Source organism: Polypterus senegalus, chromosome 18, assembly GCF_016835505.1.
Source record: "Polypterus senegalus isolate Bchr_013 chromosome 18, ASM1683550v1, whole genome shotgun sequence".
NCBI classification, from domain to species: Eukaryota; Metazoa; Chordata; class Cladistia; order Polypteriformes; family Polypteridae; genus Polypterus; species Polypterus senegalus.
The window spans coordinates 27,101,618-27,119,444 of record NC_053171.1 but is presented as its reverse complement, the minus strand read 5'-3'; the positions used below and the strand labels follow the sequence as shown (position 1 = coordinate 27,119,444).

The window sequence follows — 17,827 nt, the reverse complement described above, 5'->3', positions numbered from 1 at the left end:
TGACGATTTGCTGAAACGATTTTTGTTTCAAGAAACAATTGCTGGGGTCCGAAACCTACCCTGATCTTGAAGGTATCCTTTAACCTGACCGATTTAAAGTCGCCCGTTGAACTCGTACACTAATAAGTGCAGTGTGGGAGGAAAGAAAAGCGGAGGGAGAGGGTGCAGAATATCGTGGAAGAGCACGCTACCAGCCGCGGCAAACGTTATTATTATTATTATTATTATTATTATTATTATATTATTATTATTATTATTATTATTATCCATCCATCTTCCAAAACTGTTTTGTCCGAAGGAGAGTCACGATTGGGACAGGACCCTATCCCAGAACGCGTATGGTGCCAAGCAGGAACAATCCCTGGACAGAACGGCAAGGTGAACACAAGCACGCACAAACATACTCATACTATAGCTTATTATTAGTAGTAGTAATACTAGTATTAATCTGCTAAAGCCGCTTTGTCCTAAGCAATGTCGCGGGAGGCTGGAGCCTATCCCGGAATGCATATGGTGTAAAACAGGAACAAAACCTGGACAGAACTGCAGCTGCATCGCAAGGTGAACACACACGCACATACAAACACACTCCGCCGCGACAAACATTATTATTACCATTATTGCTGTTGTTATTATTAATAATAATAATTGTATCCATCTTCCAAAACCGCTTTGTCCTGAGCTTATCCCCGAATGGATATGGCGCAAGGCAGGAACAATCCAAATTATTATTATTATTATTATTAATGTATTCAGTCATTCGTTCATCCATCGATCCATTTTTGAGGCCACTTTGTGGTGACGGTGGTCCTAGGCTTATCTTACAAGACTGGGGTGTGCAACAGGAAGCAGAATTGGTCCTGAACGAAACAACAGTCCATTTATATAGAAGGAAAAAAAAGAAAGAAAAAAAAAAACATTTCGAAAAACCCACGCAAAGAATAAAAAGGGAGTAGCGCTAACCACTGATTATTATTACTATTATTATTTTTGTTGTTATCATCATTCCTAATACGGTGCCTCAATTCTTAGACATCCCACACTGCGTCTATATTTAGCGTCAAAGAAAAATAAACGACTCTTGTGCGAAGGGTGAACTCCGAATCCATATGCACCGTTATTTTTTATTTATTGATAAGACGCCCTCCTGCTGTTACTCACATATTTGAACTCCCAATTCTATGCGCTTTCGACTTAGTCCACGTGTTCTAATTCTTCCACCGAGAGCGTGCACATTAATAAAGAATACACATGACCTGGCGCAAAATTGGAACTTTACTGAACACAAAACCGAATGGGTTAAGCAGATTAGTAACCTACTGTTTGGTTTTGAAACGGAATCCGAGGAGGCAAAGTGTGACAAGTTTTTATTTATTGAGTTTCGTGGTGTGCGACATCCGCTTTTTTTCAGCGTGCATAGTGACAGGTCCTGCGGTCAGAGCGCCGCCTAGCGGGGCCATCGCGTCAGGGTGATCCCCTCGGTGTTTATTTGTGCGGTAATTTCGTTCGCAGTAGCCTCCTCCCTTGATAGAATTTAGGTAGCTTACCACACACAGAAAACAAAAACATCGCGTATAATTTGAATCGGTTCCCATTACTGTCAGAGGACATTTCCCAATTCTGGCTAGAACACAAGGTATATTTTTATCCTTCTACTATTACATGATTTCCCAATTTACACAAACGTAATGAGTAAAAACAACAATAAAGGAAGCGTAAGACTGTTTTCAACACAAGAAAGGTAGCTACCACCAAAAATGCAAAACTTTTGTTTAAATAATTGTATTATTCGAGATGGATTTTTAAATGTAAGCAGAGCACAAATACATTGCTACATATTTATCAGTCAATCGTCCAGCCAGTCCTCTTCTTTAACATATTTTCGGTGTAGAGTCGTGGACAACTGACATTTATTTTATGTCACGACCTATATAATTAACACCATTATATGAGGCGATTTACATATATACTATATAGAACAAAACGGCACGACTGACACGGTCGATTTAAACACAATATGATTGGAACATGAGAAACACATAAGCTAAGGAGTCGAGTAAAACTGCGCCCTTGACTGAACCGTGTCCTGTATGTGATTATTTTTAACACCCATGGAGCTCCTGACACGCTTCTTGGATTTCGTGTAATGTATAGGGAGGATGCCTCTGACATACTGGTACCGTCTTCGCGCTTGCCTTCACCACTGAGCGAATCAGGAAGCTTCATGAAGAATCGCGATTCCTCGAAGGAGGTGTTCTTCTTTCAGTGCTCAGCAAGGAGCAAAAGTTGCGTAGTGCTGCGCGTGTCTGCGTGTTCGATTGTGAACGTCGGAGTGTGGCGGCGTGTCATTATGTGTGTACTATTCTGTTAGCCATATGCGTGGACAGGTGTCTGTTTGCCTTGGCTTTAACATAACAATTAAGTTTCCCTCCGCGTTAGAGTCAAATAGAGTTGGGTCTGGATGTGTCTTTTCAGCCTGCTCGTGAAGTACCGTTATGCGCGCGCGGATGTACCTCATGAGATAACCGGATTTTTGTCTGCCTGCACTCCTGTAATGCTGGTGCGAGTTGGTGTCCCGCGAGGGTGTCCATCCTGCTTCAAATTCAGGTTGAATGTCTTCAAGTTAGGACTGCTTGAATCTCTCGGACGGAGTGCGTCCTGCTGGACTTGCTTTGTGCTTTTCTTGTGTGTGTGTTCACAGTATGTAGTGCAGCAAAGCCAGTCCCGAATGCGTATATTCGTGCTACCTACTTTAAAGCAGTCTATTATTCTATAGAGAACTTACACCAATAAACTGAAAAAGGACCAATATTATTTAAAAAATAATAATGATTTAAAAATCCAAAGTTACGAGTCACTGCAAGACAGTCTTCAAGGCAAGGGGTACAGGTCTGCACGGGACGCCAGAGGCCCAAAACCAGCACACACCCGCGCATGGAGGCAATTTGGGGTTACAATCTAACCTACCAACCTATGTGTGAGGAAAACCGAAGCTGCTGGAGAGAAACACACTGGAAATTTTTAGTAAGACTGCACAAAGTGACATGGCGGGGGATCAGAATCCAGGACCCTGGACCTTTGTAGTAACAGCACCCAAACAGTAACAATTCATACGAGAGAAACACGAACGCGATGTTAAACACACAAAAATCATCGAGTGTGTATGCGTGTTCATCTTTCTGCTCTAGCATTTTCTCTACTCCGAAAAAGCCGGTGTGGATTTGAATAGCCTATTCCAAGACGAGGTGGCAAGTATCACACTCTGGGTTTCGTTCTGTTCTTTAAATAGACCTCTGGCTGTAAGCGCGTGTCTCTCTGTCTATCCAAATGACGGAGACTCGTGTGCACCTGACAGCTTACACTCCGGTGTGTCCCCGATCACCAACGGCTCTCTCTCTGGTGCGCTCCTCATAACGAGTTTGCGCCGTATATTTCGTCGATGTGCCCAAATGCCTTTTTTCCACTCGTGCACCTGAGAGCTTCGGAACCTGCGATCGGATCGCCGGCTTCTCTCTCACACACACACTCTCACTCTCTCACTCTCTCTCTCTCTCTCCGGGTCTTTATGCTCGTGCGCCTCTGGTTAACGAGTATGCGCGCAGTGCAGCGAGCGCCCGTCATCCTCGCCGCGCACGGAGAGTTGACTCAAGGTAATCCTCACCATGTGAGGAGGCGGCTCGCCGGGGAGGCGGGGTGCTTTTCATTCAAATCCTCGGCTCGGCCTATAAAAAGAGAAGTTAAGCCGAGAGTGTCAGAGCCCACGAGAAGCCTGGCCGGCCTGAATCGGGAACCGAACGGAGCCTTGTCCGCCATGCCCCCGCCCGCCGGCGCACTCAAAGCCGCCCTCGCCTGCCTGCTTCTCCTGCCCCGTTTTCTGCTCGCCGCACTCATGCTCTGGCTGCTGGATTTCCTCTGCATTCGAAAGAAGATGCTGCAGAAGATGCGAGAGCGGGAGGGCAGTCCCGACGACCCCCCTCTTTGCGTCTCCGACTCTAACCGCATGTTCACCTGGGAGTCCCTCAAGGCTGTATGGCATGGCCAAAAGCTGGACTACTTCAAGGAGGCGCACCTGGGCAGTCGGGCCCCCAATCCCGAGGTGGTGCAGCTCGACCAGCAGCAGAAGGGACGCCTGTTAGATTATGCACGGGAGTGCAGACCCCTGATCCTCAACTTCGGCAGCTGCACCTGACCCCCGTTCATGGCTCGCCTCCAGGCGTTTCAGCGGCTGGTCGGTGAGTACTCGGACATCGCAGACTCGCTGCTGGTCTACATCGAGGAGGCACACCCTTCGGACGGTTGGCTTAGCACAGATGCACCTTACCAAATCCCCCGACATCGCTGTCTCGAGGATCGCCTGCGAGCCGCCCACTTAATGACCCAGGAGGCGCCCGGTTGCCAAGTGGTGGCCGACACCATGGACAACTCGTCGAACGCTGCTTATGGAGCCTATTTTCAGAGGCTGTACATCCTCCAGGACCAGAAGGTGGTTTACCAAGGTGGGAAAGGACCAGAAGGCTACAAGATCGCCGAGGTGCGAGAATGGCTGGACAAGTACAAGAGGAGCCAACAGACCACCGTGGTCATCCATGTATAATCCTGGACAGTTCCTAAACGTCCCTTTTTTATATAGTGTTAAAGAAAGCTGCTACCGAAGTGTTCACTGTGCAACACCACTTAACTGTTGCGGCCAAGTATTACTTCTGACCGGACTCTTTTTTTTTTTGCCTTTTGACTGTTTGTATATAATGATCTTAATGATGATGATGTCAGTGCGCGTGCGTTTTACTACGGTTTCAAAACTTGCTGTTTTGTACATTTGTAAATATGCAGTTGATAACGTGTGCGCCATTATTTTTATACTGATGATGCTCCGAGGGGCGCAGCCTCTCTTGTCTTTGACTTCCTTACCTGCTAGTTGGGAATCTGACGCCAGCAGCACTTCTCCCACGCGTGCGCGCGGATTTCATTCTTCGCATTGACAATCGCTGGTTATTCTAGTGTTGTTATGAAGTTCGGTTTTGAAATGGTATGAAGCCAGAAAACCGGGGCTGATGTGCTTGGATACTGGAACAGCCAGTGATGAATGATTGCCTCAATGATCAATGAGAAATGAAATGATTTAATGTTGTTTTTGTAAATTATACGCATTTTTTTACACAATCTTTTGTAATAAAAATGTCAAAACGAGTTAAGTGTTGTCTTGCATCCACCTTCCTCCCCACCCCGTGTAACACATCTAAGGTTGTGGGTAACAGGATCTCGCGGGCGCACCTGTTTTTTTCCAGAGCTGTGTAACTGAAGCCGGCGTGCCGGTGCGCTGGCTGGCTGGCTGGAGGTGATGCGCTCCGTTTTGTTTCGCTGGATGCGCGTCTCATTCAAAAAAAAAAAAAAGAACGGGGGCGAGTCTGAGGTCACATTCCGTTTGGCACCGGTCGGTGCCAGACAGGCTGGCAGAGTCGTGGCTTTCATTTTCAGAGCCAAATCTTACGCACAGCGACAGAGTGAATCAAATACCTCTTCATCTTCTTCTTTTTCTCTTTTTTTTACTCGTCCCTGCTGCCGGAGAGTGTCGCAGTTTCTACATTCAAAGTGTGACCGAAAGGTCCCCATCGTTTCCATCTGCTCTTGTGTGTGCACGTAACCGCATCGTATAAAACCAGTAGGAACCAGATTAAGCGTTGGACGGCAGCGAGTTGTATCTACACCACGTTGCACAATTCGAGAAACTGAACTTCATGTATTCACGCATTCCTTTTTTATTATTTTATGTCTTAAAATACTAACCTCGAAGAACGCTAACTCCGCGGAGACCGCACTTTGTCTCGGTTCAGCGAAAGTGATTAAGCAATGAAGCAGTGGATTTCCTTTCAAGTTCCAATATTCTTGAAAAAACATGATTCATACTTTAAAGGATGTTGGAATTAAAAGCTGCCCAAGTTGAGTGCTCTGTTAATAGAAGTGAAAAGTACGAAACTTTGGAAAATTATTTAGTAAGTATGTTTCTGTTTACACAGCTTCGCCAATTTATAAAGTGAATTGTTCAGGGGGAAGCCAATTTATATATATTGTATGAATTTAGAATATTTGTTCAATTTATCGAGAGCAGAAAACCGATTTAGTGCCAAATTAAATAAATGTTAAAGAGAGTTTCAGTCAACATTACACCAGTCAGAGTCTCACAAGGTAAGGATATGGCGTGTGACTTTATACTGCACATGGACTCACTCCTAAAAATAAAATGACTCTTCAGAGTGATGCCTTTGGGGAACCACTTTTGCTTCCCAAAAGAATCCTCATTTAGATTTGTTACAAGTTCCATGAATAACCATGGATAGAAGATCTCTGAAATTCTAGTGAGTTCCTTATTTTAAAATGACTCTTCATACAATAAGTACTGGTTAAGTTCAGGTTTTATTGATATGTTGTAACCTGCTGTGTCGCCTGCTATACATTCAAGTTTTCTGTTGTTTCCATTTATTAGCATCCTTTTCAAATTCCAAAGAACCCAACTGGCATGCAAAGAACCCATCCCAGAATGAAATGGTGCTTTGTGAAGCAACTGTTCAAGGAGGAACCACACCACATCTAACATGCTGTTAACGAACCATTATTTAAAGAGTGTTGTTACAGCATCTGACATTTCAAACCAGGAGACCCCCAAAAATGAGACTACAGGGCAAAGAGTCATCCAGCCAATCCTCCTAACCTGCTTATTCAGGGTACGGTCATGGGGTCTGTTCCAGCAGTCATAGGGCACAAGTTGAGACACACACACGGCAGCAACACCAATTCATCAAACCTGAATGTATCTGGGCAGAAACCAAAGCCCCTGGACTAAACCCACATGAACACTGGGAGAACATGCAAACTCTACACTGGGGAGCACCTGCGGAATACGGAATATGAACCCACTGGCAGGCAGTGTGGTGAAGTGGTTAAGGCTTTGGATGTCAAACCCTGATGTTGGGGGTTCAAATCCCATGACTGACACTGTAATACCACAAAGAAGTCACTTCACCCGCCTGTGCTCCAGCTGGTCAAAGAAAAGAATTGTAACCAATTGTATTTTAAATGTTTCAAGTCTCATTGGATAAAGGCATCGGCAAATAAATGTATGTGATGAATGAACCCCAGTCTTCGTATTGTAAGTAATGCTTCTGCTGCTCCACCTGGAAAAAGTCATTTATATTAAAATGACACTTCTATTATTAGTGCAGTTATTCTTTTCATCCACACACACAGTTCTAGGTTTTTAAGGGAGTGTGTGTGTGTATATATATATATATATATATATATATATATATATATATATATATATATATATATATATACTGTATACTGTACATATGTATGTACGTGTGTGTGTGCTGTAGTGGTTAAGACTTTGGGCTTCAAACCTTGAGGTTGTGGGTCCAAATCCCACTGCTTACACTGTGTGACCCTGAGCATGTCACTTGATCTGCCTGTGCTCAAATTGGAAACCCAGAAGAAATGTAACCAATCTTATATATAAATGTCTATGTGTGGACCAGGAAACAGGTACACCCTTAGTGCTTTCTAGCACTTGCGCCACACTAGGAAGTGCTGTGAGAAGACCATCAGAGAGCACCTGGAGCACATCCGGGTCCATTATAAAAGGGGCCACCTCACTCCAGTCGAGGAGCCGGAGTCGGGAGGCAGAGAATAGAACTTGCGATTCGAGGAGTGAAGGTGGCAGAAGAAAAGCAGAAGAAAAGTGTCAAAGAAAGGACTGTGAGATAAATTTATACTGGTGGTTCATGCACTGTGTTGTGAAGAGGAGAGGGAAAAATAAATGTGTGTGTTGTGTATCTCTGGTGTCGTGTCTGTCTATATATATAATGTACTGTATGTGTGTGTGTGTATATATATATATATATATATGTATGTATGTATGTATGTATGTATATGTATATTTTGTGATTGGTATCGCCACCGATTTGCCATCTGTGACAGCAGCTGCACACTGACACTCTGTTAAACAGTAAACCAATGGCAAAATAACACAACTGCCCTTCCGAAAACTCCTTCCTAGACACTATTTCACTATGAGAAACAAGCACACTCTCCATGTGCACTCTGTGGAATCATCTGGAGGTTTGCAGGGTTATCGCATAACTTGTTTGTCACATGCAGTTTAGCACATTTAAAGTTGAGCACCGACCTGTCCATTTGCTCACTCTCCTGTCCTCTTTCCTCCACACTGTGCTGCCCTGGCCACTGCTTCTGAGCCACTGAACTTTCTTGATGGAAATGGTTTTGTGTTCTTTTAATCTGGAGAAGAGAGTTTTCACCTGTGTGCTTGTGTGCTGAAGAAAAAGGGCTTGAGACTGTTCCTGCCTTCTCAGTAATAAATTTATTCTTTCCTTGGAAACCTGGTCTCGTCTTCCTGTCTCTCATACAACTCTGCATCCCAGACTTGACAAGATTTATAGATATATATTGTGGCTGAGTGCAGGTATGATAGGGTTCAAAAGGAAAATCTGGGGTGCCAACCGAGTTGTCCTGTTTAATACCTAATACAAACAGAAGACACACTCTTCAGCATATTTGCATTAGGGGTTTCGGGCTGCAAAAGGCAACAAAAAGGGTATTTGACTTCTTAAGGTCAGTTTGTTTGGGCAAACATTTGGCAGGTTGCACTTGTCAAAATGGGAAGCAGTCACTTTTATGGGAGGTGGACTGGGGGGGGGCAGAGTCAGTTGCCCTCACTGAGCAGTTTCTCAGCACTGTGAGCAAAGAAGGAGATGACAATATTAGAGATAGACCCCCACTAGTCCCTGAGGTTGTTGCATACCTCAGCAGAGTCTGCATGAAGATCTTTTAATGTGCATGTGTGATTCTATATATATATATATATATATATATATATATATATATATATATATATATATATATATATATATATATATATATATATATATATATATATATATATATATATATAAATGGGAAATACAAAAGAGGGAGAGCATAAAGTGTTGCAGAATTTCCAGGGATTACCCACCATTGCTATAGTCGGGTTTAAATAACACTTATTCATTCAGTGATCCATTGTTGAATCTTTAAGTTCCAGAATGTATTCATCTGGAAATTGCAAATTGTGCTCCTTGAGGATTTTAGATTTGTTTAGAATTATTTATTTAGATTTACATGCAGTGTCCACTGAAGGGAAGGCAGGGAAGCCCTACAACCTTGAAGGTGGACGTCAAATACTCTTACAGTTATGGAGAAATGCATTTAGCCCACGTAGCCGCCAATATGGTTGTATTCACATATTTGTTTTTGTAAGTGTGTTCAGAAAATTGTTGGGTGGATGGGTGAATGAACAAGTAGAATTCAAATTTCAAAGTATTAAGTCCTTACATCTGACATAGTAAGCATCCAAAGACCGCCTTAGCAGCCCATTGCCCTGCCAGCAAAACAAGACGTTCTGTCACAGCTCAAGTAAACAGCCTTGTTTGGGTGGGGTCCTTTGTACCAGGAAAGCCAATGGGAGGGCAAAGAGAAACTAGAAACATGAGTCATCAGAGGGGCAAAGTCCATCAGTGGGCATGATAAGAATTTGCTTCTGAGATAAACAGTAAGGCTGTTTACCTGAAGATTTGAGAAGGACGAGCAAAACAGAGCGTAGACAGCTTCTCCAGATGCCACAGATCATTTTCTTTGTGTGTGTGTGTGTGTGTGTGTGTGTGTGTGTGTGTGTGTGCTTTCTTAAAGTTCAATCACTGTATGCCAGTTAAGGGTGGTATTTTCAAACCACAGCCACTGAGTATATTGTGAGCATAACTGTAAAGATGAGACTTCTAATTCTGTACCAACTTTAGAGAATAAAAATAAACATTTCCAGCAAAAACTGGATTCAGAGGCTTTCCATTTATTATGACCAGGAGACATGAACTCCGTGTCTTGTGTGAACAGGAGGGGGAGCTCTCGTAGCATCCCTGAACCCAAAATAAACTGAAACAAGTCCAAATACAAGAAATCAAAGTGTTTTATTGGCAATAAACTCAACAGATTGATGAACAAAAAGAGAGTAGGCAAGATGCATTTCAGCACTTTGTATGCCTATTTGTATTTACTGTACATTCTCTGTCTTGTTTTTATATCTCGGGTGTATAATTAACAGATGTGTGTATGTTAATCACGTAACCCACACTTGGAAAGTAACTTAAACCAGAGTCAAACTGCTAGTATGCATGCATACTTGGCCATTAAATGTGATTCTGATTCTATAACCTCACTGGGTCTACCTAAAATGGGTAAAAGTCTACCCAGCAGGGTGATGGGCACAAATGCTTAACTTACAATGGCTCAAACTATCACTCTGCTGTGTACCTGCAGACTCTCCTTTACCAACATGGCCTCTACCTCCAACCAGAGCAATTCTATTCACTTCTCAAACGCATGGTCAAGCGGCCATAATGATCAAGTGTCTGTTAAGATTAAGATGCAGACCAGGGCTACTCCTGGAATCACATCTGGAGTCTGAGCTCTGGGGTCCAGCCTCACATAGGGAGGCAAAACAGGGGTGTGGGGGTGTGGGACCATGGGGAGAGAGAAAGAGAGCAAGCTGTCTCTAATCTATCTTTTTAATCCTTGTAATTATAAATGCCAATGTAACAATAGCCTTCAGTGCAATATTGGACAATAAAAGCGCAGGAGCAATGTCTCAAAGACTGGAAAGTTAACTTTGTGAGCTGGAATGTTAAAGGTCTGAATCACAAATTAAAGAGAAAGAAAGTATTCTCTCACCTAACAGGTCTAAACACTAAAATAGTATTTTTACAGGAGACCCACTTACTAAGCAAGGATCAGTTCCGGCTGCAAAAAGACTGGACTGGCCAAATGTTCCATTCTAGCTTTACAAAGAAAACTAGAGGAGTGGGAATTCTTATACATAGAACAGTTTCATTTGTGGTATCAGATGTAGCATCTGATCCTGAGGGCAGATATGTGATTGTCTTGGGTAATTTATTTAACTGTAACGTGATTTTAATAAATTTTTATGCACCTAATGTCGATGATACGGAATTCATGCAAAATTTATTTGCATCCATTCCCAATGTGAACACTCATAAAAATACAATGGCTGTGAACTTTAATTGTGTTTTAAATCCAGACCTAGATAGGTCTCCTGTCACAGGAGTAAGGACATCTAACACTGCAAAGACAATTACACAGTTTTTAACTGACCACAACTTATCAGACCCCTGGGGATTTCTAAACCCAACCTCAAGAGCATATTCCTTCTACTCACCAATCATTGCTACTCAACAATTGATTATTTCTTTGTACATAACAACTTCTTGCCTATGATTAAATCTTGTAAGTACAATGCAATTGTTATTTCTGACCATGCCTCCTTGCTTTTGGAGCTAAAATCACTATGCCCCACATACTCATCTCAAAGATGGCATCTTAACCCATTTTAATTACCAGACAAGAACTGTACAGAATTTATATCCAAACAAATCCATTTTTTAGAGACAAATACATCCTCCGTGGTCTCTGCAGGAACACTTTTGGAAACCATGAATGTCTTCTTAAGAGGACAGATTATCGCATATCTTTCCCACAAAAATAAATTGGACACCTAGAGTCTATCTATCTATCTATCTATCTATCTATCTATCTATCTATCTATCTATCTATCTATCTATCTATCTATCTATCTATCTATCTATCTATCTATCTATCTATCTATCTATCTATCTTATATATTGCCTTTCATATCTATCTATCTATCTATCTATCTATCTATCTATCTATCTATCTATCTATCTATCTATCTATCTATCTATTGTGATGGACGGCTGGCATTTTAGTCTGGCCGGGACGTCCCTCAACAAAAGAAGACAGCCTTTTTAGAGCACTACATCCCCCAGGATGCTAGATGGCAGCTCCCCTGGATGGAAATGGTTCCTCGGATTCCCGCAGGGCAGCATGGGACATGGAGTCCATCTCTTCAGCCCTGTTGTGTGCCATGGGTGCCGCCAGGGGGAGCTCATCAAGAACCCAGGGATTTTTACGATTACGCCACCCCAGAAGTACTTTGGGGTCACGAGGATGGAAGCCCGCAGTACTTCTGGGACACTTGATGAAGAAAGATGTGGTGTTGGCCCAGAGAAGAAATACTTCCAGGTCATGGACTTTAAAAGGACTTTGGGAAATCACAGCAGACCGAGCCGGAGTTGGGAGGGTGTGTGACCGAGCTGCTGGGAGTGGAGGATTGTTATTTTGATTACTGTGTTTATTATTGATTTGTTGGTTGAGAATTGTGGATTGTGCAGTGCTTTGTGCACTTTATTTGAAGAATATTATTATTAAAATCTTCTTCAACGGGGCAACAGCGCCTCTAGCGTCCACAGTATCTGTCTATTATATAGTGCCATTCCTATCTATCTATCTATCTATCTATCTATCTATCTATCTATTTTTATTATTGTAATACTGTACATATTTGACTGACATCTTTATTCAAGGTGTCCTTTGTAATCAGGGTATTCCATAATTTTAAGATTTTTGAAGTCACAAGTCAGTGGTTGGACTGAATTGGCAACTTAGATCTCTGAGGTCCTAAATGGTAATACAGTGTCTATAAATAGTGTTCACCTCCTTGGAAGTTTTCATGTTTTATTCTTGTACCACACTGAATCACAGTTGACCTAATTTGTCATTTTTGACCGACAGAATAGACTCTGTAATGTCAAAATGAAAACAGATCTCTGCAAAGTTGTCTAAAAAGACTGCAAATATAAAACACTAAATCCCATAAGGGGCGGCACGGTGGCGCAGTGGTAGCGCTGCTGCCTCGCAGTTCGGAGGTCCGGGTTCGCAGTTCGGAGGTCCGGGTTCGCTTCCCGGGTCCTCCCTGCGTGGAGTTTGCATGTTCTCCCCGTGTCTGCGTGGGTTTCCTCCGGGCGCTCGGTTTCCTCCCACAATCCAAAGACATGCAGGTTAGGTGGATTGGCAATTCTAAATTGGCCCTAGTGTGTGCTTGGTGTGTGGGTGTGTTTGTGTGTGTCCTGCGGTGGGTTGGCACCCTGCCCTGGATTGGTTCCTGCCTGTGTTGGCTGGGATTGGCTCCGGCAGACCCCCGTGACCCCGTATTCGGATTCAGCAGGTTAGAAAATGGATGGATGGATGGATAAATCCAGTATTCACCGCTTTAATCTGATGCTCCTAAATCATCACCCATTGGTGCAGCCAATTGTCTTTAGAGGTCATTGAATTAGTTCGCTGGAGGACTTCTGCCTGGGGTTTCAGTTGATTGCAGTCTAAACGTGTCTTATCTGGGAGGGCCAACTTGTGGTGAGTCAATGTGACGGACTAACCTACACAATGAAGACACAAGAACACAACTTGCAACTTGTGAAAAGGAGACTGAACAGCACAAGTCACAAGATGGAGAAAATCTCCAAGTCACTTAATATTCAGTTAAATCGGTAATAAAGAAATTATAGATAAAAATCTGCTACAGCAGGCTGTCCACAAAAACTGAGTGAACTCGCTAGAAGAAGGTAGATGAGGGAGGCCAGCAAGAGACCTCCGAGAACTCTGAAGAAGTTACAAGTTACAATTGATCAGACTAGAGAGACTGTGCAGAAAACAACTGTGCCCAGGTGCTTCTTCAATCATAGTTTTATGGGAGAGCAGCAAAGAGAAAAAATGCATAGGACATCTCAGGTAGAGTTTGATAAAAGGTACACGAGACCCTATAGTCAGCTGGAAGAATGTTCTATGGTCAGCTGTTTGGCCATCAGACTAAGTGCTATGTTTGAACACTGCACATCATCTAAAAAACACCATCCCCACCATGAAACAAGGTGCTGACAACATCAGGCTGTGGGGATGCTTCTCTGCCTTGGATAACATTAAGAAAGTAAAATGAATGCAGAAAAATACAACGAAATCCTGGAGGAAAACCTTGAGGCAGTCTTCAAGAAACCTGCTTCCTTGGGAGAAGATTTGTTTTCTAGCAAGACAACAACTCCAAACATCAAGCCAGAGCTATACAGGAATGGCTATAAGACAACAATGTGAATGTCCTGAGGTGGCCGAGTCAGAGTCCAGATCTCAATCTAAGTGAGAATTTGTGGCAGGGCTTGACAAAGGCTATGCACTCAAGATCTCCATGACACCTGATGGAGCTTGAGCAGTTTAGCAAAGAAGAATTGGGGACAAATGGCAGTGTGGTGATGTGCAAAGCTGACAGACAGAGACTTGTCTTCATGGACTCAAAGCTGTAATTTTTGCAAAGGTGCATCTACTAAATACTAACCTAAAGGGAGTGAATACTTACTTACTTTATAGGATCAATTATATTTGTAGTTCATTTAGACTACTCTGCAGAGACATGTTTTCACTTTGACAGTAAAGCATCTTTTTCTGCTGATCAGTGTCAAAAAAGCCAAATTAAGTCGACTGTGATTCAATGTTATGCAGTAATAAAATATTAAAACTTCTAATAGGGGATGATAGGCACTGCAAGTAACGTGGCCCGGCATGTTCTTAGTGGAGTCGTTTATTGCCACCCAGTGGTTGGGGAAACTGTGCAAAATTGCCAGTGTAAGAGCCAATCTTAGAAAGTTAAAAGTTTTAAGTTAAACTCATATTAATGTTTGCCTAATTTGAATAAAATATACATTTCTTCCATAGTCAAAAGACAGTGGTATAGTCTTTTCCCCCTAGAAGTAAGTAAGAGATAGAACTTTCTTGCTATAACTAAGATACAGTGTGTTAATTGAGTCAGTTGTTGTTTAGAACAGGTCCCAGTACACAGGGACTTAAAAGACCCCTTTTCAGCTTAGAAATGGGATAGCCATACAGTTTTCTAACTGTCTAGAAATTTCAGAAACATCGTCGTCTAGAAATGGTTTACAAACATCATCATCGTCTAGAAGTGGTTCAGAAATGTCGTCGTCTAGAAATGGTTCAAAAACATTGTCATCATTTAGAAATGGTTCAGAAATGTCGTCGTCTAGAAATGGTTCAGAAACGTTTGAAGAGATTTGTAACGATTTGAAATGTAACAAGACTTAAGCTTTGAACAGAACTTTTCTTAACAAGAATTTTTCTTTTTTTTTTTTGCTATTTTAATTTTCTTTTTGTGAACTGTTTTACTTTGAATTTTAACTAAAACTTTTAAAAACAAAGATTTTTGTCTGTGGAATCATTTTGGCACGTCAGGCTTTTGTTGAATCCAATTTTTTAAGTTAGAGCTGCTGAACTTTGGTAATTTTGGAAAAACGCAGCTACAGCCAGCCTCCCCAGGCAGTCAACCTGTGCCCATAAAGTAATAATTTATGAGACACAACATCTCTTTCTGTATCGGACTTCCCTTTATAACTATAAATGAATGATCACATAATGTTGGTGCTTGGCTTATTGACTGCTTTTTTTTTCTATGAATAAATAGTAAATACTCTGAAGGAAACATTCCTGTTTTCCCATCCTAACAGAGAAGAATGAACTCCAACTTCAAACCATGGAATGCAAATACAGTATCAGTCCTGTCTATATGAGAGTAGAGCCCAAAAAAAAGAATATGGTCGTTCCAAATGGAACCATAAAGAACAAAGATGTCAGCAGAAACCTGAGACCTTTCATAAGTGCATCAAAAATAAAGCCAAATAAAGTTTAGTGACATTCACGCAAATTTCTGTATTTCACTGAACTTGATGTGAATTCAGCGGGGTTCACTTATCACTCATCACTGTAGGCTTGCGTCATGTCCAGGTTTATTTACTACATTGCATCACTTGCTGCCAAGATAGGCTCTAACTTCACGTGATCCTACACTGACGTAAGCAGATAAATGGATAGATGGAAGATTCAGCGCAAGGGCTGATTAGCAAGCTCAGTGTTTCAGTGATGGTGACATATTTTTAGTGCTTAGAACTGATGTCTCACCACTCTGTGGACCTTGTTTTGAAATCGAGGTGTGATTATATCTGTGGAGTTGACCGCTGTATCCGCCTGGGTTTCCTTCAAGGACACTGGCTTACTCCTTCATTCCAAGGATATGACTGTTAAGATATGACTCTGAACTGCTCCAAGGCCAAGCTTATTAGTGCACTTACCGACTGTTTGGTAGCCAACCTGTGCTACTGGGTTGTATGATCTGCACCCTAGGCAAATGCCGGCCAAGCTTGTACCCTAGTCCATCCATCCCCATCCATACATCTATCCATCTTCCTAACCTGTTTATCCTGGGCAGGGTCACAAAGCAGTAGGAACCTATCCTAGAAATCATAAGGGTCAAGGCAGGAACATCACCTGGACAGGATGACGGTTCATCACAGGTATAATTCTGTTGGAATATTGTGATTTTATAGTATGCTAAATGTGACACATAATATTTCATTTGTGTGTTTGTATTTTAGAATTATTTAGATAATGGCTCTTAACTTGTGAGCTTTGAGCTCATGTGGGAAATGTTCTGTAATTGAAGTGGCAGGCAGGTACAAATTATACTCATTAGATCATTCATACTCATAGTTTTCCAAGACTGTCAGATTTGGGATTAGATAAAATTCTGGAGTTTATGCAAAATAAACATAGACAGGAATTCTGGGAAAACAAGTATAAACTTGTTAAAAGAATGTAATTGTTTATTAGAATGTATATGCTTAAGCTTAGATAAACTGACCAGTGTGTATATGCCTGCAGGAATATGTGAAATGGAGGCTTGAAACTTTAAGATTAGCATGTTTCATGTTTTGCCAAAAGTAATGTAATTAACAATCAAGCAGACCGTGGGAGCTTATCGTGTTGTCCGAAGTTTTTGAATGATTCAATATGTTACATAAGAGAGTCGGCAAGACTCTATATATTCAAAGAATTTTACAATAAGCAGTAGGTGAAGGAGAGAGAGAGAAACAACTGCCAAAGAGACAGTAACTCAGTCAGACTTTGCCACCCATAGACCAACCATCCTCTCCCAAGCATCAACAATGACTGCAACAACCAAAGCTACAGCCACCTGATACGAAACTTGCTGTGCCACCCCCTTGTTGAATCGTTTAGGTTGAATATTTTCATGTCTAACAATTACACATGATTGCTCCTTCAAATACACAGAAGTAATGACTGGAATAGTGTGAGTGTTGCTTTTCTGAAGTTGTCCTCTTGTTTCTTGACACTCAGCATTGAATGATGATTATTAATGAAACAAGTTGCATCCATGTAGGGTTCGTACAGTCAGGGGTGGCGATTAGCCAATGGCTTCTGTTAGATTGTGTAGCCCTTTCAAAGAAAGCCATCTTTATACCAAAGTCTGACAGGAGTGGCAGTTCCTTTCTTTTGCTGGGAAATTCGGAAGTGTGGCCCTTTCAAGGGAAGCAATCTGATGACGATTTGTCATGTTAACGAATCTCGGCAGTGGCATCGAGTGAGTGGAGCAACATCTTGCCCCAGGTAAGGTGTCAGATTTGAAGTAGCCAGCCTCGGCCTCTGTTGAGATATTCTTCTGCTTATCTGTGCTGAGTAAATGTTGAATAGATATGTTTTAAAAGACGTACATGCAAAAGGCAAACAGTTTAGGCATTTCCAGTATTAACTTGTACACCAATATAAAAAGAACCGCAGATGTTAAGGTGCCTTTCCTGGACACTTCTATAACACAAAACAACATGGTGGACACACACTCACACAAAGGCCAATTCATCATCATCGATTCATCTAACTTGCATGTCTTTGGACTCAAGGAGGAAAACCCAGCAGAAGCCCATACAGATAAATGGATAGATGGAAGATTCATCTAAAGGGCTGATTAGCAAGCTCAGTGTTTCAGTGATGGTGATGA

At 42.0% G+C, this 17,827-nt stretch overlaps 1 protein-coding gene and 1 long non-coding RNA gene across 5 annotated transcripts in view; both read left to right on the top strand.

Annotated features, from left to right (window-relative positions):
• The window catches only part of LOC120518461, a 104,457-nt gene that overhangs the window by 70,499 nt on the left and 16,131 nt on the right, over positions 1-17,827 (top strand). The gene's annotated exons all lie outside the window — the stretch shown is intronic.
• On the top strand, positions 3,578-5,187 carry dio3a (iodothyronine deiodinase 3a). Its single transcript, XM_039741255.1, has one exon. It carries the CDS (start codon positions 3,593-3,595, stop codon positions 4,592-4,594), a length of 1,002 nt encoding a protein of 333 aa, XP_039597189.1. The 5' UTR covers positions 3,578-3,592; the 3' UTR covers positions 4,595-5,187.